At 35.8% G+C, this 24,265-nt stretch overlaps 1 protein-coding gene across 8 annotated transcripts in view; it reads left to right on the top strand.

The window, feature by feature from the left end:
• fam49al (family with sequence similarity 49 member A, like) overlaps positions 1-23,301 on the top strand; it is a 50,553-nt gene extending 27,252 nt beyond the window's left edge. For 2 of the 8 annotated variants that reach the window (XM_046834865.1, XM_046834862.1), the window contains exons 2-12: positions 10,326-10,418; positions 14,806-14,885; positions 16,828-16,949; positions 17,401-17,506; positions 18,458-18,594; positions 18,732-18,809; positions 18,895-19,011; positions 19,109-19,188; positions 20,739-20,865; positions 21,103-21,173; positions 21,266-23,301. In XM_046834865.1, the coding sequence (XP_046690821.1) occupies positions 14,813-14,885; positions 16,828-16,949; positions 17,401-17,506; positions 18,458-18,594; positions 18,732-18,809; positions 18,895-19,011; positions 19,109-19,188; positions 20,739-20,865; positions 21,103-21,173; positions 21,266-21,329 (975 nt within the window). In that variant the 5' untranslated portion in view covers positions 10,326-10,418; positions 14,806-14,812 and the 3' untranslated portion in view covers positions 21,330-23,301. Of the gene's footprint in view, positions 1-10,325; positions 10,419-10,782; positions 11,769-14,385; positions 14,467-14,805; positions 14,886-16,827; positions 16,950-17,400; positions 17,507-18,457; positions 18,595-18,731; positions 18,810-18,894; positions 19,012-19,108; positions 19,189-20,738; positions 20,866-21,102; positions 21,174-21,265 lie in introns of those variants that run through there. The other 6 variants (XM_046834867.1, XM_046834866.1, XM_046834860.1 and 3 more) reach the window with 5 other exon arrangements.
• The last annotated feature ends 964 nt before the right edge of the window (positions 23,302-24,265 follow it).

Raw genomic sequence — 24,265 nt, 5'->3', positions numbered from 1 at the left:
ATTTACAATTTATTTGGTGTCAATCACACACTATTATTCAAATCTGTTTTTATACAGACCGCAAATAAAGCTAATAGTTAAAAAAAAATTGGTACAATTAAATTCATATTTAAGTTATTCATGTACAGTGGAAATAATTATTTTATCCCCTGATATTTTGGTAAAACAACATTCCTTACAAAGAAATAAACAGTGCAGAGTGTTTATGGTAGGTGTATTTTAACAGCGAGAGAATATGAAATGAATATGAAATAAGTCCAGGAAAAATATTACTAAATAAAATGTTATATATAATTTAATTCGTATTTGATCCCAAATTAGTCCTGTACCTTTAAGAAAGAACTCCTAATATCAACTCATTATGTGTATAAAAGGATGTCAGGGACAAGATTGTAAACCTGCAAGGCTGGAATGGGCTACAAGACCATCAGCAAGAAGCTTGGTGAGAAAGAGACCACTGTAGACATGATCATTCAAAAATAGAAGAAATATAAGATGTCAATCGCCCTCGCTCTGAAGCTCCATGCAAAATTTCACCTCATGAGATAAGGATGATTCTGAGAAAGGTGAGGGATCAACCCAGAATTACACTGGAGGAGCTTGTTAATGATCTCAAGGGAGATCCTAACCGAGGTCCTTCTGCTGAAGAATGCACATTGACAGACTCATCTGAAGTTTGCCAAAGAACAAATGAATGATTCAGAGAAGGCTTGGGAAAAAATTAGCTCCTTGGCATCAACTTGACAGGCAGAGAAAATGCTGAATATGACCCCAAGAACATCATCCCCACTGTCAAACGTGGAGGAGGAAACATTCTGCCTTGGGGCTGTTTCTCTGCTAAGGGTACAGGAAGACTTCACCACATGAATGGGACCATGCACTGTAGAGTCTTGGATGAAAACCTCCTGGCCTCAGCCAGAACACTGCAGATGGGTCGTGGATGGGACTTTCAGCATGACAATGACCAAAAACATACGGCCAAGGCAACAATCTGATGGTCTTGTAGCCTCTTTCAGCCATGTGCAGGTCTGCAAACTTGGCCCTGACATCCTTTAACAGCTCTTTGGTCTTTCCAATGGTGGTGGAGAAATTTTAATGTAAGAGGTTGATTTTGTGTCTTTTATACATAATGAGTTGATATTAGGAGTTCTTTCCTAAAGGGTACAGGCTCAAATACTAATTTCACTCGATCAAATTAATTTATAACCTTTCTTAAATTTTTCATACATTTTTTATGGATGTTTTTTATATTATGTCTCTCTCCATTAAAATAGACCTACCATAAACATTCTAGACTGATTATTTCTTTAGGGGTAAGGGGGGTACATTTACAAAATCAGCAGGGGAACAAAAAATATTTGCCCCACTGCATAGGCTGCATTTTCATATTAATGTGTATTGTGGTTTTTTGTTTGTTTTCTATCTTATTTTAGATATGTATTTAGATGTTTAAATGTAGATGATTTGAAAGTAAATTATATGAAAAAACAAACAAACAAACAAACACATCAAGTTCACCAACTGTCAGAATCCAAGCATATGGCTGATTTTAACCTGGCATTTTCCCATAGCTTACTTATCATTAATATTATATAAGTGGAATGAAATGGCTTAAAATCTAACCATTAAAGCATTTCACACCAGAACACATTTAATCCCATTGACAGAAATGGGCAATTAATGTTCGGGCTTAAGATGTATAAAAGGGCATAAGTATAGCTTTTACAGTTTCAGTAGATCATTAGACTGATTCTTAGCTAATCCACTTGAAGCAGTTTGTGCAGCAGTCTGTGTCTTTTCTGTTAATATGGAAAGAATAATAAACAAAAATGTTTAATGAGATATGTGATAATGAGAATTATCAATTATTTAATCTTAGATTCTACTGCAGTGCTGCAGCAAAGGTTAACTGCATAGATTTGCAACGTTCTAGTTTTTCACTTCCGACACTGAGTGGTGAATTTCGAGAGCTGCTCCTTAAGCTTTGAGTTATCAGTGATTGGCAAAAAGCTTTGTTTCAGAGCCAAACATACATGGACAAAGCAAAAGAGCAGGTTTTAGAAGAGAGACACTTCTACAGGAATGCCTAAAAATGGCCATGACTGATAAAGAGAGAGCCAAATGAGCACTGTGAAAGTGCAGAATGCTAAGGGCACACATTTACCAATAGCTGGTGATGATACAAGATACTGGACATTATCAAAAATAGCTTCTTTAAACTTAAACAACCTCCCTTACTTCTTTTAATCAACAAATTGTGTACAAAATACTTGGAGAACAAATAGTAATTAATACAGTATAAGAGTGAGGAGTGGAATATAAGGAGGTTAATGGAGTTTCATGCATCATAAATTATATAAAGTGATTAATTTATTGCTGTACACATATAGCCCTTTAATGCTATTAAAAAGGCAATACAAATTCAAACACAGCTGACACAGCTTTTATAATTACAGCACATTTAAATGAGCTGTTAATATAGAATGAATAACATATTACAACAAACGCAATATATATAAGTGTATGATTTGCATTGGTCATTTATGCTTTGAAAAAATAATCAATACCTTCTGACAAATCAGTCTAATTTGATCATATTTATTTTTATTTCTTTTTGCTTAATGACAATTTCCTTACACATATAACACTTTTTTTTTTATACAAATACATTAAATAGCAAAAGTCACTTTCACACACAAGTCACAAATGTGACGTGGAAAAAAATAGATTCTGCAGCTAAATTTAATCTTGTTAAGAATGAAACCATTTTGGTCATTCAGGTTTCTAGTTTAACAACCTAAAGGCAATGGCACAAACCAATTTGCATGCTATTTTAAACACTCTTGTCTGCTCATATTAAAATATTTATTATCTCCTTCATTGCTCAAGGGGTAGATGGAACTAATCTGAAATCTGTCTGAAAATGTTTGGGTTAAAGGGAATTTTTAAGCACAAGTCCTGGCAGGACTGCCTAGAACAGAGCTACTCTTCTCCTCTCATCTCTCCTTGTCCGTCTCTCTTTTTTAGTGGCCCAATGCAGCCGAGCAGCAGGCACAGGGGGCAGCCTGACAGCCATGGCACCTCTGTAACGGATAAGTGTATAGTGGATTAAAGAACAAGCTGCTGGCACAGATCCAGAACCAGACTCTCAGAGAGATCAACAAACTCAAAGATGCACTTTGAGATTAACGAGCATGCTTTTATGTGGGTCATGGCAGCATGTCAATAACAGCTGTTCAAGATATCAATGTTCTTTCCCTTTTTTATCCACTTACATACAAAACCTTTTATATAATACCTTTTCTCTTCATCTTCTTAAACCAGTACCTTCATCAAAGACTCAAGGACAAAAGCTTTTGTCAGAGAGACCCAAGACATGTTTCTATATATAGATCGCTGATTTAACTGATGACCTTGAGCAACCATGCGCTGTCAAAAGGGAGGAAACAAAATATAAATGATTTGGGTGAAAGAGTAGGTTTTATTATATTTTTAATAATTTGAATAAAAGTGTAACCAAATGACAGAGCTAATCACCCTGATGATATTTTGCAGAAAAGTGCAGAACAGTGAGTATTGTGATTGAGGCATGTCATAGTCCTTGACATTTTCTATTAAGCCCATTGTAATTGTTCAAGTGAAGAATGAAACATGATGGGACATGCTTTCATTCGAAAAACGAACACAACACAAGGGCTGTGTGAAGCAGCCTAATGTGAAGCAGACATACAAATTTATTTTCCAATATCAGCATGTCACAAAATGTTGGTATTGACTATTTATTATTGAACAACACATGGTACTTTTAGCATCTAGCATTCCTGTAAAAGAATGAATATCACAAGTCTTCTTTTATTAATGTTAAATATGTCCTAACAGAAAACCTGATTAACCACAGATTTTGTTTCAGCATAACAGCTTATTGAAGCAACATTTAATCATTTAACAATGAGCTCTTTACTATTAACACGGGTTTTGCCTTGCAGACAGATCAATAACTTCTGACCAATCAATCCAATTCAGTCACATTTATATGTATTTTTCTTTGTCAAACGTACAAACAGTTGATCCCTTGCCAAAAAATTATCCCAAGAGATTCTGATGTAAACGCAAAACGTTTGCAAATAAAAGAATCGAGGCTTCATCTCTCTCTTTCAACAGCTAATGCATGCAGTGTGAAAATAGTGCATACAAGTAAAACTCTTTCAGTAACCCAAAGAAGCAAAACAAATCAGACAGACAGACAGACAGACAGACAGACAGACAGATAGATAAAATGTCCAGATTCTATTTAGTTACTACTCTAACTCATAATGCTGATTATCAATTGGCTTTTTCATCCAGCACCATTTTCTCAACATTGAGGACAGAGAGAGTGTTGGGGGAAGGGTGGCTCAGTAGAACAGTGGAAGCTCACTCTACCTTCCTATACCTCTCACACAATTCCTAGTGCTCGCATTCACTGAGGATGATGACTGGGCGTCTCAGCCCCATAGCATCACATTACAAGTCCGTCTAGTCCCGATACTGCAACTTCCCATCAGCTGCAGAGCTGAGCTCTTTGTCTGCACTAACCTCCCTCCCACTGCACTAAGCTAATATTCCAGCCACAGCACATCGACCATACTAATGTTCAGGGGAAATGTGTTCTAATCACAACGGAAAGATGGTGGGAAAAGAAGAAAGACAATTGATCAACAGCTGCCTCGCTTGCAAAAAGGAAAGAAACCTCACATTCGAACAGGAATTAAAGATAAACATATATCTCACAAAAGTAAATCACTCTGGAGGAGATTCTCCACCTTCTGCTTGAGGATGCCCCACAGATGCTCAATAGGGTTTTGTTCTGGAGACATACTTGGCCACTCCATCACCTTCAGTTTCCTCAGCAAGGCAGTTCATCTTGGCAGTGTGTTTGGAATCGTTATTATGTTGGAAAACTGCCATCCAGCCCAGTTTCCAAAGGGAGGGCATCATGTTCTGCTTCAGAATGTCACAGTACATGTTGGAATACGTTTCCCTCAATGAACTGCAGCTTCCTAGTACCAGCGGCACTCATGCAGCCCCAGACCATGATGCTATCACCACCATGCTTGACTGTAGGCAAGACACAATTTTCTTGATACTCCTCACCATGGCATCACCACACATGCTGGACACCATCTAAGCCAAACAAGTTTATCTTAGTCTCATCAGACCACAGGACCTGATTCCAGTAATTCATGCTCTTGGACAGGTTATTTTCAGCAAACTGTTTGCAGGCTTTCTTGTGAGCCAGCTTCAGAAGAGGTTTCCTTCTGGGATGACAGCCATGCAAACCGACATGTTGTGGTGTGTGGCGTATGGTCTGAGCACTGACAAGCGGACCTCCCCCTTCTGCAACCTCTAAAGCAATGCTGGCAGCACTCAGGCACCTTTTTTTTCAAGCCAGTTTCTGCACCTGACACACAGCACATGGAATTATTTGATCGATCATTGCGAACCCTGTTCTGAGAGGAGCCTGTTTTGGAAAACCTTTGTATGACTCTGGCCACTGTACTGTAACTCAGTTTCAGAGTTACGGTACAGCTTTTGATTGATGCTCAAGCACAATTGGGTTATATAGTGTCTACATTAACTGTGGGAGCTTATAAAGACAGGTGTGTGCCTTTCCAAATCATGTCTAATCAACTGCTTTTACCACAGAAAGTCTGTTAATATTTATGTACATGTGATTTTTTTCTTTTTGTGTTTTGTTTTTTTTTATTTTATTTTTTTCAAAGATTTCAAACACAATAAAAAAATTATTTAATCAATTTTGGAATAAGGCTATAACAACAAAATGCGGACGTGAAGCATTGTGAATACTTTCCGGATGCACTGTACAGCAAGCCCCAGAGCAATTCCATCTCCTAATGACTCAAATGAATACAAATAAAGGTTTTGGAGTGACCTGGTTAAAGTCCTGACCTGAGCCGGATTGAGATGCTATGACAGGACTTTAAACTCCTGCGTGAAAGTGGCTTCAGTTTTTCTGAATGAAATCTAATTAAATATAAAGAAGTGGGCTAAAAAACTTTAATGTTTCTATGAAATTGCATATTTGATTGCAATTGTTGCTGCTAAAGTTTGCACAAACAGTTATTAAGTTTAGGGGACAATTGCTTTTTAACACTGGTGCTATATTCTTTTTTCTATCAATAGATGAACTGGCTATGTTTTGTGTTCTCTCGTGTTTTTTTCTTTTGGTCTTATATTACATTTTGCATAAGGGTCTGAAACCATTTGCTGTGGCAATGTGGCACTGTATGCTGGACTACTTTAAAAATATTGAGGTAAAAAAAGCAATAATATTACTGAGCAAATAAAAACTAGAAGGACTACATCATTTTCCTATTGCTCAGCAGAAAAGCATGCTTCAGAATGTGCTTGTTTTCTTTTTCTAGTCATATTGCAACATTTAAATGGGCTTGTGTACACCATGGCTACAAAATGATTCCATATAAAACATCTCACTCTTCTGGTATTTGCTATTTCAGATCAAATCAGAATTCACTGGACACTTTAATGCAAAGTCTATGCGTGTGTAATTAATGGAAAGTGTTGTTTGAGTTTTTTCTCAAATTTCCAAATTTACCAAAATTACTGAATGTTTGCCATTTTACATTAATAGAGATATTTCTGAACACAGCATACTGTAACACAGTACCTACACTTCAAAGACAAACTCATTATATAGCATTCAGTTTCCTGTGTCGTTCTCTAGGTGGTGCTAAGTGCTCAAAAAAGACACAAGGATTCAAATTAAAGCTGCACCTTCCACAGAGGATTGATCATTACACTGCTTGCCTCAGATCTAATCTAAAAGCAATGATCAGGATTTATTGAAATATTGGTATTTATTATCAAAGAAATAGAGGTGAAAATGTTGACCTTGTTGTATCATGCGGCCAGTCTATAGTATTCAATCATTTGTGGCTATGAGCCATTAAGCAATTTAAATCTAATCCCTGAAAAGTTAAATCCATGTACAACTCAAGGTCTCAAAGGCATCTTTTGACCTCTGATGACCCTGCATGGCCCTTGAAATGTATTAACATTATAGCCCAGTCAATACACTTACTGTAAATCAATCAGGGAATAAAAGAAAATTATCTCTTGACAGTCTGGCTTTTCAAGCACTACTTAGACAGGGATGTGTGAGACATAAAGAGATGTGTTTTTACATCTAGTAAAAATATAGTAATATCTTCCATTACCCAAAAACACACTTCTCTAGTTCTGTCACTTGTAATGTAGTGACAGTGGTTAATGCTAATGATGACATCGAATCGAGGACTGTGGTTCATGTGAAGCAGTTTTGTGGTTCAGCATGAGAGTGGTGCACAGCAGGATAGCAGGTTGCCCATGAGCCATGGCAACAAGCAGAGCCCTTTGTGCGCTGTGATGTATATTATTTTAGATTTATGGAGTGGACTCAGATGCATTATGCATCAAGCTTCCTGGCTGCTGCTGGTGTTGATTTGGAGACTGTAAAAGAGAGAAAGTATATACTGTGTGTGTGTGTGTGTGTGTGTGTTTAGAGTAAGCTTATTTACAGTTACAAAACCGTACATAGTTTAAAGACTGAATATGCATTACACTATTACACACATTAGTCAAAATAAACAAGCAGTATTTTAAATATAATTATTAGACATGTGTGTACTATTTGTGTTGTTTATTTTGCCAGAAAATGTAGCTGGTCTAGTTGACACTAGATGTATTAAAAAAGGAACTTGCAGCAAAAAAATGCAGCAAATATTTTGAGTAAATGAGTGGTCAGGTTTAAAAATGTGAGCGAGTGATCAGGTATAAAGCATTCAGGTCAGTCAGATATGTATCTAGGGACACAGAAAAGCCACATTCATATTTATTTTTAGGTTTGTTCATTTGTGCTTAGCAACGTCCTGGTCCTGGTCACAATAAATTAACTACAGTTGTTAGATTATGTGTGGAACAAGATTAATAATGGCAATTAGGCTTCTATGCAGATCACTGTACATACATACAGTGGTGTGAAAAAGTGTTAGATTTCTTATTTATTTGCATGTTTGCCACACTTTATTGTTTCAGATCATCAAACTAATTTAAATATTAGTAAAAGATAACACAAGTGAACACAACATGCAGTTTTTAAATGAAGGTTTTTATTATTGAGGGAAAACAAAATCCAAAACTACATGGCCCTGTGTGAAAAAGTGTTTGTAAAGTAAGTGAGATTTATCAGTCTGGAAAAGGTTATAAATATAATTTCTAAACCTTTGGGACTCCAGCAAACCACAGTAAGAGCCTTTATTCACAAATGGCAAAAACATGGAACAGTGGAGAACGAAAACCTCTGCTGAGCAAAAAAAAAAACATAAAGGCTCATCTCAGTTTTGCCAGAAAACATCTTGATAAGCCCCAAGACTTTTGGGAAAATACTCTGTGAACTGATGAGACAAATGTTTAACTTTTTGGAAGGTATGTGACGCATTACGTCTGGCATAAAAGTAACACCCCATTTTAGAAAAAAGAACATCATTCCTCCACAGTGCTGTAACAGACTCATTGCAAGTTATCGGACATGCTTGATTGCAGTTGTTGCTGCTAAGGGTGGCCCAGCCAGTTATTAGGTTTAGAGGGCAAACACTTTTTCACACAGGACCATGTAGTTTTGGATTTTGTTTTCCCTTAATAATAAAAACCTTCATTTAAAAACTGCATGTTGTGGTCACTTGTGTTATCTTTTACCAATATTTAAATTAATTTGATGATCTAAAACAATAAAGTGTGACAAACATGCAAACAAATAAAAAATCAAACACTTTTTCACACCACTGTAGTTTGTCTATATAAAATCCTCAAGCAGGAGGAAGTCACTGGCATTCATATAGTTATTTAATTTCCCATATGTTATCCTGAAAGGATTTTTAGTTTTATATATATATATATATATATATATATATATATATATATATATATATATATATATATATATATATGTGTGTTGAAATTCTGCTAATACTAGCTAGCTCACATAAACTAACCTGACAAGACTTATCAAAAAACTTACACGTTCATAATATTCACTAGATGGCTTATCTATTAAAACATGAAATGATATCTGAGTGGATTTTTAAGTACGGTTCATAAAAGTTATAATATACTGCTAATGGTGGTTGGCTGATAAACAGCATATACATTGGGAAGATATTTGATATGCGCTTAACTTTTTACTGCAATCGTAAAACAACTAGCTGTGTGCTAGTTTGAAGAGTGTTTAAGGTCATACAATGTAGTTTATGTATGAAAATCTGTTTCACTGAAAACATGTTCAGTGACCTGAAGTCTGCAGACAGACTCTAGTCAGTGGAGTTGATTGCTTGTTCAATGTATATTCATTAGCCCAAGAATTTAATTGGAACTTTGTTTTATGTTAGATTTCCCACTGGAACTATACACTACAGTGATTGTAGACGTTTCCTATGCATCATGCAAGACTGACATGCAATAATCAATAATAACACTTATATATACCTATATACTGTTGGCAGGAGCTACAGGGTTTAGAGAAGGTGCTTTTAGTGATATGTGTATTCAGTAAACAAGATGCTAGAAAATCAAATACATTTCTTGCCAACTTTATGTCTCTATTATTAACAAAAACATTCTGGGCTATAATCCAGTATCACTTTGTTAATTGAGAAGCTTAGTAGTCTTCTTTCAACACAAACAAATGCATCTGTCTAACAAAAACTGAAAGCATCTACATCTACTTGTCAACACCAAATATTCATTTGAGATTCTTACATTGCTTAAAAGCCAATTTATTTTTACAGTAAAAAAATTAAGCTTTTTTATTTCTATAACAGACGCTGATGTAAAAAAACAGATGTATGTCTAACTAAAAATATTCACCATACTCACAATACACAAATATGTCCTCATAATGATAAGGAATGCAAATGTTGTGGATGCAGGGACTTGTGAAGAAAAATGATTTGAAACGAAAATCTAGTGAATAGAATTTGATTTTAAGAGGCATGTAGAATATCAGCTGAAAAATATCTATCTTTTTTACAGAATATTAAAGAAGTAAATGTGTCATAAGATTTAATTTAGGCTATAGTTTATTTATCTGTGTTAATATTTGTCTCAGTGATAAAAAACCTCTCACAATGATGGACAAACCTTTATTAGACAGCTAAACACCTCTAGTGTTAGCATGCTGCAATTAATTCATCAGGGGGGCTGCTTGCTCACTTGTTATCATACTTTATTTTAAAAGAACAAGAACAACATTTTTTCCTTCTCTTCTTCAGGTGGTGGATGCTGATGCTGTGATACTAGCAGAGAAGCAGACAGGTCCCCAGTGGATGCAGTAAAGTGCTCTTGGAGGAAAATTGCAAGCAAAGGTATAAGCATGAAACTGACCAGCTGTGGCCTATGCAACATTCTGTAACTGAGCCATGTGACACAATGAATGATAGAACTGGGGCACTGAAAAGCAAAGATAATATAGCATAAAGCCACAGAATTCATTTGCCATTGCATTACAAGCACATGTGACGAGTTGCTGCATAAAAAAAGGCCATAGCCAGAAATCAAAACAAAAATTAACTTGATTTAGTCCTAATAAATGAAATAAAACATACACATATATGTAGATCCTAATATCATAGACAAAAATCTAGAAATAAATATGTAAACATTTAATATTTGCACAGAATTGTAGCCATGGCCATGTCCAAAATCTTTTGATATAAATGTGCAGTGGGTTGAGCAAGTGTGGTCTGGCTTTAGCCTTAAACACTGGTGAGACAGAAGGCATTTTCTTACAGTATCTTACAGTAGTGAGACAAAGCTATGACTTCATGGCTAGCTTCCTCTTTACTACCAAAGACCTTTCTTTTTGCAACTTACCATTAAATATGTTTCAGTTCAGCTATGAGTTCCGTACAATTATATGTATTCATTTAGCAAAAATGAGCCAAGCATATCGTTGAGGCTTGAGAGTCTTTCCTAAGAGCCTAGAACAAAAGTTAACCACAGAGGTATCGGTTACCGCAGGCTGCCACTGCACGCCATATAGGTCATATTAATGGTTTATCCTTTCCTTATATTGTATTAGAAAGTCTATGGAGAAAGATAAAAACATAAACAAGAAGGCACAAAATGTACTAAAGGGTTTTTCTTTTCTTTCTTTTTTTTTCTTTTTTCTTTGCGGAAGCTAAATAAATGTTAATGTAAGACTTTAGAATTGTGTTTAGCAGACTTTTTTTTTGTCCACAGGAAGCTGCTCTTAAAGCGTTCTCATAGATACTAAACCCCAGGCCTAGTTTAGGGCATCCTACCAGCCCACACATTTTTTTTTTTCAGACAGAACAAAAAAATAACACCTCTATCAGTCACAGACATATACACATGCATGCACACACACACACACACACACAAACACAAAAACACACGAGCGCACACGCGCGCGCACATACCATATGCCTTCAAATAGATGTCAGAAAAAGAGAAGTGTGAAAAGGACAGTGTCATGTCAAGTGCAGAGCTTCTGCACAAATGCACAGTACTTTTTTATGCTACAGAACACACAGCCTTACTGTCAGTAAGCGCATGATTCTGCTGTTCAGAGGAACACCTCATTGTCCAGAGAAGGAAGGGAGTGAGGAGGAAGAGGCACAGCAGTGTTACAAGAGAGAACTAGAACAAATCAAAGGAAAGTGGGAGAAGGCAAGCGTATCGTTGGCTGGTAGGTGAGAACAATAAAAGTCATGATGTTCATGTTATGCTGAAGTTCAAGCTGCAGAGTGATCGGTCGGTTTGCTGAGCTTGATGACAAGGAAGAAGAGCTGACTTTAAACTAGCTCTCTCAGTCCTGGTTTGAATGGTGGATGGTGCAGCACTGAAAGTTATGTTTTCAGATTAGATTTAGGCTTTAATAAGGTAGCCACTGAACATTGAAATTATAGTTATATTGCAGAGATTGTCTTTAAAAAAATACATTAAAAATACATTTAGCATCTGTATTATTCTCTGCAGTTTTATAACCATTATTTGCCAGTAATTATTTTGTAATTAATATGAATTTATTTAATGATACATTGTTTATTTCCTGGTACAATTTCTAGTAAAATGCCACAAGATCAAATCATTTGAACAGCATAATATATTGGGATGGGGGTATTGGGGGATGGGAGGGGGTGGCAAAATGGCATCCATCATGTAGCACCAGCCAGGTGTTTATACAAGCTAAAATGTAGTGTGTAGCTGATCCCAGCTAGCAAAGAGGGAGGAGGACAAAGCTGTGCGATCCAGCCATGGAAACAGAAGCTATACGGCTAGTTGCCAGGAGACGGGCAGTGATAAACCGGCTGGGAATTGCTATCTCTGTACTGCGCGTGTGTGTGTGCATGTGCCGTTAACCACACACTGCATCATCACCATTTGATGCAGAACGTAAGGCTAGCTGCCATTTCAGATAATGTTTGTAAAAGCAGTCTCTTATCATGTCAAGCATTTATTTTCAGTCTTTTCCTTTTTTAAATGGCTTTACTGTGGCAACATGGTTTTAAATCTCTGTATGCCAGTGGTGTTTTTATGGTTTCAAATCAACTAAGAAGATGGTAGATATTTACAGCATCATCTTTTTGAGAACCTTTAGCCTTTTAAAACGGCCTTCCAAACAGCTATGCTAATTATACATAATGATAAAGCAATATTGATATAAATATAAAATCAGTGGCTGTTCTCCAGCAGAATGAGAATCCAGTTAATTTATGAATTAATGATGATTGTGTTAGATTATCTTTTTACAGTAGAGTTGACGAGGGTTGTTTTTTGATACCACGCAAGGGTGCAAAACCACAGGCATACAACACAATATCATTTAGATTCATAAAGCAGTATTTGACAATAAGGATCTGCTACAACACAATAGGATATTAATTATTAAGGCAATGATTCGACATATATGACAATACTTTAGAAGCTGCTACAATATGAGTCAATTTAACAAAATGTATTTATAATCAGGGGTAGGCCTACTATTGAATAATGAAGACCTGTAATTACTTACAAATCAGTTTAAAAATAAAATTTTTGCATAAATGTTCCAATCTAATAATTTGATTATTACACCCATAATAGCACATGAGATTAATCATCGGTAAACTACTCCAATAATTGTCAGATTTTATGCAGTTAGTTCTAATGCATATCAAGATTTTGGCATAACCTTAAAGAGTTCAGGCATCTGATGGTGCTCTGAGCATACGGGGAACCGGGAAGTTTTGATGTTTAAATCTTATTCCTTGTAACTGAACTACTTTCAGTATTTTTGTGAAGAACTATTGGAACCCTTTTGATAGACTGGTATATGATTCCCATGATTGACTTAACATATAACTACACACTTTTTTTTTTTTCATAGTTCTGGTCATACTGAGAGTTCAAAGTGTGCAATAAAATTGACACTTATAGTGACTATGAACTATGGTTTCCACAGCTGGCATTCCACTTTTGACAACAAATCAGGAGATAGATGTACTGTATTGATATTGTAATGTCTTTACTTCCCTTTGTAGTCACTGTACTAAGTCACTCCATATTTGCTTCATATTAAACTTTCCGCAGCTTTGTCGCATTGCTGGACACACCCAAATTTAGTTTCCAGCTGACAATGTTGCTCATGTCACAGGAAGTGGTCAGTTCTCATGGAAGATGAACGGTCTCTATTTAATTTGTTTCAATGTACAAACATAAAACAACTCTTAGAAACAAATCAAATAGATCAAACCGTTCATCTTCCATGAGAACTGGCCACTTCTAGAACAGAACAGAACATTTTAGCAAGGTAAGGTGCGAAAGTTTAGCCAGTTCTAGAAAAACAGGAGACATGCTAGGATGAATGAAAATCAGCCACTGGAAACCAAAAAGGTGAAAATCATTAGATTAGATTAGATTAGATTAGATTAGATTAGATTAGATTAGATTAGATTAGATTCAACTTTATTGTCATTACACATGTACAAGTACAAGGCAACGAAATGCAGTTTGGGTCTAACCAGAGTGCAATAGCGGAGTGTAATTGTAGTGAAATATGGAAATTCAATTTGTTCTTTATAATATCCCATTCAAAACTGAAAATGTAAAAGATCTAGATTTAGTTTAGTTACAGTATTGTATTAATATGATTATTTATTTTAACAAAATGTCCAACTTATACATACAGTATTTTACTCAATAATACATTGCATGGTCCTTGTAAAGTTTATACACGTATTGTCAAAACTTAGCATTTGAAGCGCTCTTGTGATAAAAAACAGGTTATATTGTCTTGTACTGTATGCATTTGTTGTCTCCCTTGCCCAGGTTTGCCAGCCATGGGGAACCTCATTAAGGTCCTTGGCAAGGATTTAGAGAACTGTCCACATTTTTTTCTGGACTTTGAAAGTAAGTGCTTGTTGCTGTGTGGTGTGCAATGTTTCAATGTGTGTGTGAGCACAGGGTGGATGTGCTGAGGTTGGAGAATGGATGGATTGGAGGAGGTTCTGTGGGTACCTGCACTCATTTTGTGAAATGCAAATAGAGCTGGGAAAAAAATGTTTTATTCTTACACCATGACATCACACCGAAACGCCCCAGTCTTCCTGGTCTTATTACTCCATTCCATCCACACCCTACGCCTTGTATATGCCCCTGATGTCACACATATCTGTATGCACACACACACCACACAGATCTCCATGACCCTCCATCACCCACATACGTCTCCCTTTTTTTCTGTTCCAGGGGGCTCATGGGGAATCTCCTGAAAGTGCTGGCTTGCGCCGAACTTGAGCATGGCCAAATAGTTTTCCTTGACTTTGAACGTGAGCTCATCAGCTTCTTATTTTTTTTATTTTTTAGTTCTGTTTTTTTCCGTAGCGCTGCTTATTCCAATTTTGCGTCCATCACCGCTTTCATTTCATCCTTTTACTTTGTTCCTCTATTCATGTATAAACTTCTTGCATTCAGAGAGTTTCAATGTGTGGTGTCCTCCTAGAGTGACCCATTTTCATTCTGAATGTCTAGCATGACGTATAATCCTTTGCAATATCTCAGGAACGCTATGCATACATTGAGAGATATGCAATATATAAACCCTTCTAATGTCATTGCTCCTTCTTTCTCCCCACCTTTGGTTTCTGGCTGTGCATAATGTTCATAATCCCATGTTATTTGTTTGTCTCTGTGTGTGTGTGTGTGTGTGTGTGTGTGTGTGTGTGTGTGTGTGTGTGTGTGTGTGTGTGTGTGTGTGTGTTGTGTGGTTGGTAAGGTGGTCTAACTGAATAAGTGAGAGAAGCAAGCATGTTAATGTGTATGAAGTGAGGAAGTGAGAATTTCCATTTCTCTGTTCACATTTAACTCTTGTCTCTCCCAAATAGCTACTCCTTTTCTGAAACCTCCAGTCCTTTACCAGCTCCACTTTAACATTTCCTCTTTGGTGTTTCACTAACCCTATGTATCCAATAAGCTCAGACAGGCTGCTATTCAAACCGCACTCAACAAATACACAGTTATAAAAAAGTAATGTAGAATGACAGCCTAAACACAGAACTAAAATCCTGGTAAAGGTAATAGGTCAGATAGAGGTTTGTATAATGTTTATTTTAAATGTAAATCATGAAGCACTTTGGAAAGAGAACATGGACAGCAGCCTGTTCTGCTCTGTACTTTACTATTTTTGATGCAACAGGGAATGACCACCTCTGTCACAGTTCTTGGTTTCCTTTCTCATAATCCCAGTGATTCAGCTAAAGCAACTAAATACAATTCACAGCTGTCATATGAAAGCTTCTTCTCTCCAGTTCTGACACTATTAATTTAATTTCATATAAACAAAGTTGACACTTGACAATGCTGGTTCAGGTAATATAGGTAATCTGATTTAAAAAAAAAATAAAAAATACAATCCTTATTGATCTAAACAAAATGTGAGTCTGCAGATATAATGGCAAAATTGTCTTAGTTATTAAACTCCCCAAACTATTATATTAACACAGAATGCAACACCAAACACGTATAGATTGTACAATTGCAACATGTAAAAGTGAATTTTCCGGTGTAACTTTCTTACAGAAACAGAGTCAGAAAGAGATAGCAATACTATAACATGCTAGGTTACATATCCAGAAATACAGAATCATATGCAATGTTGAGCCATTTGTAAGGATTTCAGAAGTAGCGGAAACGTCTTTTTTCTACTTGAGACGAGTGAAGGATCGGTAAACTATCAATAGATTGTATGTCAACCTAAAAATAGAGTGTAGATAACTGGGAAAGTGGTGGTACAGTGTTTCCATAAATATGCAACAGTTATACCAAACTCAGAATCTTAAATGTATCAGTTTATCAGCAAATCCCCAAAATCTACTTTAATCACAAAAGATCACAACAAAATAGCACCATAAATAGTACCAAATTAATCCATCTGGATTTAAAAGAAATCTCTGTCTCAATGCCTTTGGACAAAACACTCTCTAGGAGAGGATACAGTAACAATAATAAAGTACAGTATGAAATCTTCCATAGGGAGTTAGCAACTGGGTGTAGTACTTGGTTTATTGACATTTTTGTGAATCAATAGTAAATTGACCACTTGGCCAGTTAAACTTTAAACTATTGGCTTCCAAGGAGAAAGAAACACATACGAGGCTGTGTCTGACAGAGGTGATAAATAGTCCAAAAGAAATTGTAGGAACATTGGCTGTGTTTGACTTTAATCTTCATTGACATCCATAAATTGACACCGAGTCCATGTCTGATCTGCAGATGCCCAGCCCACAGAGGCGGAGACAGCCGTTTGGAATCAAGTCAGCGCCGTTCTGGAGGAGGCTCACGGCATCCTAGCAGAGTTACAGTCTTACAGTGGAGCAGGGCAAGAGATAAGAGAGGTGAGCGCTAGTCTCAAGAGTAATCAGTTCTCAGCCACACAGCTGGAAAGCTACTAATTCATTCTGCTTAATGAATATATATATATATATATATATATATATATATATATATATATATATATATATATATATGTATATATATATATATATATATATATATATATATATATATATATATATATATATATATATATATATATATAATATTTCTCTACTAGTGTGGTTTGGTTGGCTCTGTTTGCTTATCACTATTGGGTACATGGAATTTATTCAGCTGTAAGAACTCTCAGATCCTTTAGATCAAAGCTCAGTGGAAGCGAATTTACAGATAGAAAAAAAAGGATCAATGCCAATGTCTTTTGTTCTAACTCTATTTACCCACAGTGGTTTGTCAATTCTAACATGGCTACTACAAATGTTTAGTCTAAATTTTGTTTGTACTTTTCTTCAGGCTATTCAGAACCCCAATGACCTCCAGCTTCAGGAGAAAGCCTGGAACGCTGTGTGCCCTCTGGTGGCCAAGCTGAAGCGATTTTATGAATTTTCACTCAGGTTAGGTGAGTGGGTGTCCAGAGTATTTTTTCTTTTTTTTAAATAATCGGATAGGTAGGTATTACATGATGTAGCCACCACTTCAGCCAACACTCACAATATGTGCCCTTCCTCTGGCACAGATTTTTCACAGACTGGTTGCCATGGCTACAGCATCCAGCAGAGTGTAAAGGATGCAGTGCTTCCGCGTCCTTCTGCATGGAAAAATGAGAATTTAGCAGATTCTCGCAGAGTCTAAAATAGCTAGTGTACCACTTCCTCCCTGGCTATGCTGAGGAGCCAGAACGCATTGATAAATCTGTGTCATCTGACTCAGAATAAACGTAACCCTCACCAATTCAATAAAATGATAATGAAATTGATCAATAAAAAGATGCAGAAAAAAAACACATGCAGGCATTTGTCCATCTTCTGTATCCAGGCACTAGTTCAGCAGGTTTCAAGTCTCTCCTCCAAAACTCCTGATAAATATAATTACTGTGGTACCGCGTGTATTCATTGGTCTGGAAGTGGCGAACAAACCCTTTCTCAGGCTGAAACAAGCTAGCTAGCTTCGGGGTTGGCCGACCTCTCCTCACGATGTCTAGCTTTTATATGTATTTATGTGTGCAGAGCGCTACAGAAATGTTTTGCCAGTCGAACTTGGCTGTAACAGTTTCCATCTGACCAACCAGTCAGAGGACGGAAAATGCTTACGCTTATAAATAAATAAATAAATAAATAAATAAATAAATAAATTTTATATATATATATATATATATATATATATATATATATATATATATATATATATATATATATAGAGAGAGAGAGAGAGAGAGAGAGAGAGAGAGAGAGAGAGAACTGCTGCTGCTTATTTCATGAGGAGCAAAGATGGCTTCTTTTGAGACTGACTAATGTATGCTGAATAAATTTTTTGGTCAATATTTTCTGATTGCATGATGTTGCTGTACCAGAAAATGCCCTGCGCAGCCTGTTGGAAGCACTGACGAGCCCACCGTATGCTCCCATGCAGCACCTGGAGAGAGAACAGGCCCTGGCTAAACAGTTTGCAGAGATCCTGCACTTCACTCTCAGCTTTGATGAGCTAAAGGTGAAATTATCACACAGCATGCTGTTCACTATGTCAATGATGCGAAGTTGATGTGCTGTGTAATAAATAGCTATTTTTACAACATTACAGGTTGTGTAATAATTAGATATTTTGATTGGTTGTCCTGTTTCCTGTAGATGACAAACCCAGCCATTCAGAATGACTTTAGTTACTACAGGAGGACTATAAGCAGGAATCGGCTAAACAATCAGCAGGTACTGTGACAAAATACATTTTCAACCTGGAGATGTTATCATTGATGTTCACTGTCTGAACAAACAATATTTATCTCTCCTGCAGCTAGAGGCGGAGAATGAAGTCAATAATGAAATGGCCAATCGGATGTCTTTGTTTTATGCGGAAGCCACACCCATGCTAAAAACACTGAGCAATGCCACAACTAAGTTTGTGTCAGAGGCAAGTATATAAAGCTTACATATATATATATAACTTAAAAACTTTGTTTGTTTATATATTATTTTATTACATGTACATTTTATTACATGTATCACAGAACAAGACTTTGCCTATCGAAGACACCACAGATTGCCTGAGCACTATGGCCTGTGTGTGCCGGGTCATGCTGGAGACTCCGTAAGTCTTTTTAATAAACCCCACACAAATATTTTCTGGTCCAGACTTTGCTTTGGTTAGAAAGGACCAAATTTAGGGAAAGGTTATGAATTTCAACCACAGTAGGCAGACTGTTTAGGAAAGAAATGCTAGAAAATTGCTAGAGCAGTATGATGAAATGAACCAACAATAACTTGAAATAATACATGGAAAATAAATTGGAACAGTAGCATACTCTTCAAGCACAATGAAATAACAAATTTAGAGAGCTGTTCATTAGTATTTAACCACTTTGCCCTTAACCATTTTATGTTAAAACAAAATTATGTTTAGATAATGTAGACATTTTTGTGATTATTTTTCAATATTCACATATTTTCAGATTATTACATGCTTTGTTTACGAAAGGGCAATTAACAATACTTGGTATAATCACATTTATAGCATTGAAATTACAAATGCTACAAATAAATCTGTCGGTTCTGCATATCTGCAGGCTAATATATCTGCCAATTCTTCCTGCCAAAAAAAAGCTTGCCACATTTACAATCAAATAGAGATCTGGGCCTTCAATAGGCTGTTCAAAAACATCAAAAAGCTTGATTTTTAATCTATTAAAGTGTTCACTGCATCTTTTTTGCAAACAGCCCTGACCATTTTACCAAAAGCATCCACACAACATGATGCTTCCACTACCATGTTTCAGTGCGAGGATTACATGCTTATAGTCATAGGATGGTTCAGGTTTCTGTTGCACATAGCATTTATTTTGCCAAGGCCAAAAAGTTTGGTCTCATCCAAACCGAAAAACATTGTCTCCAACATGCCTTTTTGCATTTTTATTTTATTTATTTTTTTTTAATACTTGAATACTTTGTGCTCATGGGTGTACACCAATAATTTAATCTATTCTATGAGGTCATTCAAAGCACATAAAAATGTAAATACTTATGCATTTCACTGTAAATATTGTAAAATATTGAAAGAAATTGAAAACATTGTGCTGCCTGCTTTTTAGAATTTTGGGTCTTCAGAGTCATTTTGCATAAGATTCAGTTTAAATAGATTTATTAAAGCACTTTTTTGAAATGGAAACCTTGAAACTCTTAACTCCAGGTTATCTAAGAATCTGTTTTCTTCAGCTGGACATCCATATTTTCAGTTAGTTTAATTTATACAGCAATTATCTCTTTATATCTTTATATTTATGTAATACTTTAATATTTTCAGAGCACAATCTTAAACACAGAATTATGCGTTTTTTCCCTCAAAACCAAATAAATGACTAAGACAAACATTAAATCATAAAAACACAAAAAAACATTTGTAGAACTTATCGTATAGCTCCATCTGAACAAAAATTTGTAAAAGTGGAGTACAGCTTTTCACTGAATATATTTAGATAAGATTTTGTGCTGGTCAGAATTTTTTTTTTTTTTGTCTTTACTTTTCTTATGGCAAAAATTCACACATCACTACCTGAATCTTGCCTACACCAGTCTTCATTATCTAAAATGTAAGTTGGCAAGAGTAAAAGGAAGATGAATTTAACCTTTTGTTTATATATGTAGGGAATACCGGTGCCGTTTTACCAACACAGACACTATGCTGTTCTGCATGCGTGTTATGGTGGGCGTGATTATCCTCTACGATCATGTTCACCCTGTGGGTGCCTTCGCTAAAACCTCCAAGATTGACGTAAGACACACCTTTTTTTACCTGCACATTCATTATGGTTCTCATCATCTATTCACTTATTCTACACTCTAACAATCACTTTTAAAATCACTTTGTGGAAACCAGTAAAGGTACTGTGTGAAGCCCTAGAGAAGAGGATTTCCCTGTTAGAGAAGGTTCCAGGCACTGTGTGTGTGTTTGTGTGTGTGGATCAGAAGGACTTGACCTTTCTCTTACACAGTGTGTGTTTGTGTGTAGATGAAGGGGTGCATCAAGGTGTTAAAAGAGCAGCCTTCAAACAGTGTGGAGGGATTGCTGAATGCTCTGAGGTGAGTTGGGTTTTTATGGAATGCATGTACAGTATATTTTTAGTAATGCTGTTTCTAAAATAAAACATTTACCTATTTCTGTCCATCCTAAGGTATACAACAAGACATCTAAATGATGACAGCACCTCAAAACAAATCCGTGCTCTGCTTCAATGAGGGGAGATGGAGGGAGAGAAAGAGCGAGAGAGAGAGAGAGAGAGAGAGAGAAAGAGAGAAAGTTGGGGAGATGAAATCAAGTATGAGAGAGAAAAATGATGAAGGAGGAAGTTGCTGACAGAGAACAAAGTATGAAGGCTGGAAGCTTTTGGGTAACACACCCTTCAGAAACCTGTTTGTTTACATGAATGAAATGCAAAATGTCAATTTCAAAAACTAAATAGGGAAAACAATGGATGGAAAAATATATATAATATATTGTCAGTTGTTCATCATGTCTTTGATTTTGTAAAAACATAAAAAAGAGATTATAGAAATATATATATATGTAGGTATATTAAAATGTAAAAAAAAAAAAAAATGCTAAAACAGAACCATGGCTTACCAGATGAGAACATTTGAGGGGGGGAAAAAGCATTTATTAAAGCCCTATGACCAGAAACAAAAACAACGAATAAGGTCCATATAACTATGTACTTCTGCAGATTATTTTTGCACATAGATAATCCCCTTATTAAATATAAAGATTTTGAAAAATGGCTTCACATTGTATAGTGTATAGTGTGTATAGTGCCGGTCAGTCTCCCTGCATTTAAATACCATTTGATTTTTAATACACTCGCCTCGTCATCTGCACCCATGCTTCTTCCTTTGCATTCTGCAGGAGTATTTTATTTAATTCTACTCCCTTTCCAAGTTTCAGTTACAAAATCAATTTGTGAAGCATGCCATGTTATATTTCTGCCGAAACTCAGTACCTGTAAAACAAGAGACATACGTTGCTGTATATACTCGAAAAGCACAGGTTAAGGATATTTGTTGACTTCTTCACTAGTGCTGTACAGCAATACTGAAATAAAATATTGACTGCAAACGCAGTTTCGATAAGCTGTTTTGTGCCAATATAGAATGAACAACGAACAGTTCATGAACAAAAGAAAGGCCTTAGTACGATGTACATGTACAAATGTGCACTGAATTAGGAATTGTCCTGCTTCAGGAAACTGTGCGAGAAGGAATTCGAAGCAAAGCCATGAAACTCAGAAGCCGCTCACATTTCACTCAGCGCTGCTGCTCCTTTCTCTGCAACCATCTCATTTGAGGACCCTGTAGATTATCAGGAGTTTATTACATATTGAGTGAACTACAGGATCCGCTTAGCACCAATTTAACGTAACAGTACAACATAAAAACACACTCATAGTGTATTAAGTTTACTGGTCAGAAATACTGGACATTGCCTATTAGTGTACTCAAGTTCAAGTTCTGGACACGTTTACACTTGTAGAAATCTGGAAAACAATCAATTACACTTACACACATACACACAGGCACACAAACACACACATAAAGGGCATACAGGTGATTAAAAAAAAAAACAAGTAGTATGTTTTTGTGTAAATAAGTGAATAAGCGGAGGATTTTCCACCAGCCATCTAAAAGGCCATGGAACTGATGCGCTTACAGTCAACTAGAGAATGTTTCTTTTAGTAAGATGCAATTTTAAAAAAAAGGTGATCATGTCATAAACAAGTGAGTATTTAAAAAATAAACTATTTAATAAAATTAAGATGCAACAAACGCAGTGTTGTATTTCGATGTCTATAGCCCTTAGTTGAACTTAATTTGATCTAACAGTATATTTTTTATACAGGGGTATGTTTACAAGCATATTCTGTATAAATAAATAGATGGCATGCTGTACAACTTCAGATGAAATTGTGTAAATACAGTGTTTTTATTCATTTTCAAATGTTCAGTGAACTGAATTGGGTGTGTGTTGTGTCTAAGAAAACCTTGCATTTGGCTCGGACTATTGGACTTGCTGTAGTCACAGGTTCCAGCTCTTCAACTTCATACTGGGGGAGAAAAAGTAATGGGCAAGTTGGATGGGGGGGAGGGAGAGGGCTGTCCATTTGCTTGTTATTTTGTACATTTTGTGCAACAATAAACTTGTCATTTATTAAGTTCAGTTTTGTTTGTGGTCTTCTGCTCACTTCCTCTGGCCTACAGACAGAATTACCAATAAATATCACATCAAATAAATATCACAAATGGCAGATTATTTCTGTTTTATAACTGTTTTAATAAAGCAGAAATATGCATTTTATGTAATGGCTTAGAAGCTATGATTTCTCTCCAGAACTAAAGAAATACTGAACAGTGGAGCAGTGGTCAAATATTCATGGGGTAGGGAGGAGCCATTCAATAAATATTCACATTCATGAAGTCATCTTTCAAAACTACACACATTTTAAACTTAATTGAAATACTAATTATCGCTTATGAGTAAATGATTTTGTTTTTGTTTTTCCAGCTAGAATCTGATGTCCCATCAATTTATAACACCTATTATTATCAATATATAACACCTACTAATCATAAAACATGTCCTAATAGAGGTGACTTGGGACAGAAAACATTTTTAGGGTAAATGCAACCGGGCATCATTCATTGTCAGTGAATTTTAACAAGAGATGCAAATACCTGTATGATACTTAACTAGAGCAAGGTATGTTGTAGGTAGGACCTAAAGTTGTGAGTAGGGAACAGAAAAAACTGTTTTTGTATCCTCACTTAAAAAATAACAATAATAAAAAATAAAAAAAAATACGTTTAAAATTGAGATCATGATCTGGATTTATTGTCTCTGTGCCATATTTAGTTAAAAAGCAGTAAAAATTAATAACTAGTTAATAAAATGTCCATACAATTTTAGCTAAATGAACAAAATAACTGTCTTGCTGGTTATAGAGATGCTTTATTGTCATTTTGACTTATTAGTGATTAAAATGATGCTCAAATGGCAACAACACATTTTTATGTTTTTATATGTAAAATAGCCCTAAAATTAAGATGTTAGAACAGGTGAAATAGCCTTAATGTACCACAAGAGGGCAGTGGCGTATTAAGAAACCATGTATATATGACTATTT

The sequence above is a fragment of the Silurus meridionalis genome, chromosome 22 (assembly GCF_014805685.1).
Source record: "Silurus meridionalis isolate SWU-2019-XX chromosome 22, ASM1480568v1, whole genome shotgun sequence".
In the NCBI taxonomy this organism is placed as follows: domain Eukaryota; kingdom Metazoa; phylum Chordata; class Actinopteri; order Siluriformes; family Siluridae; genus Silurus; species Silurus meridionalis.
Note: the sequence above shows the minus strand (reverse complement) of the source record. Positions and strands in the feature narration are given on the sequence as shown.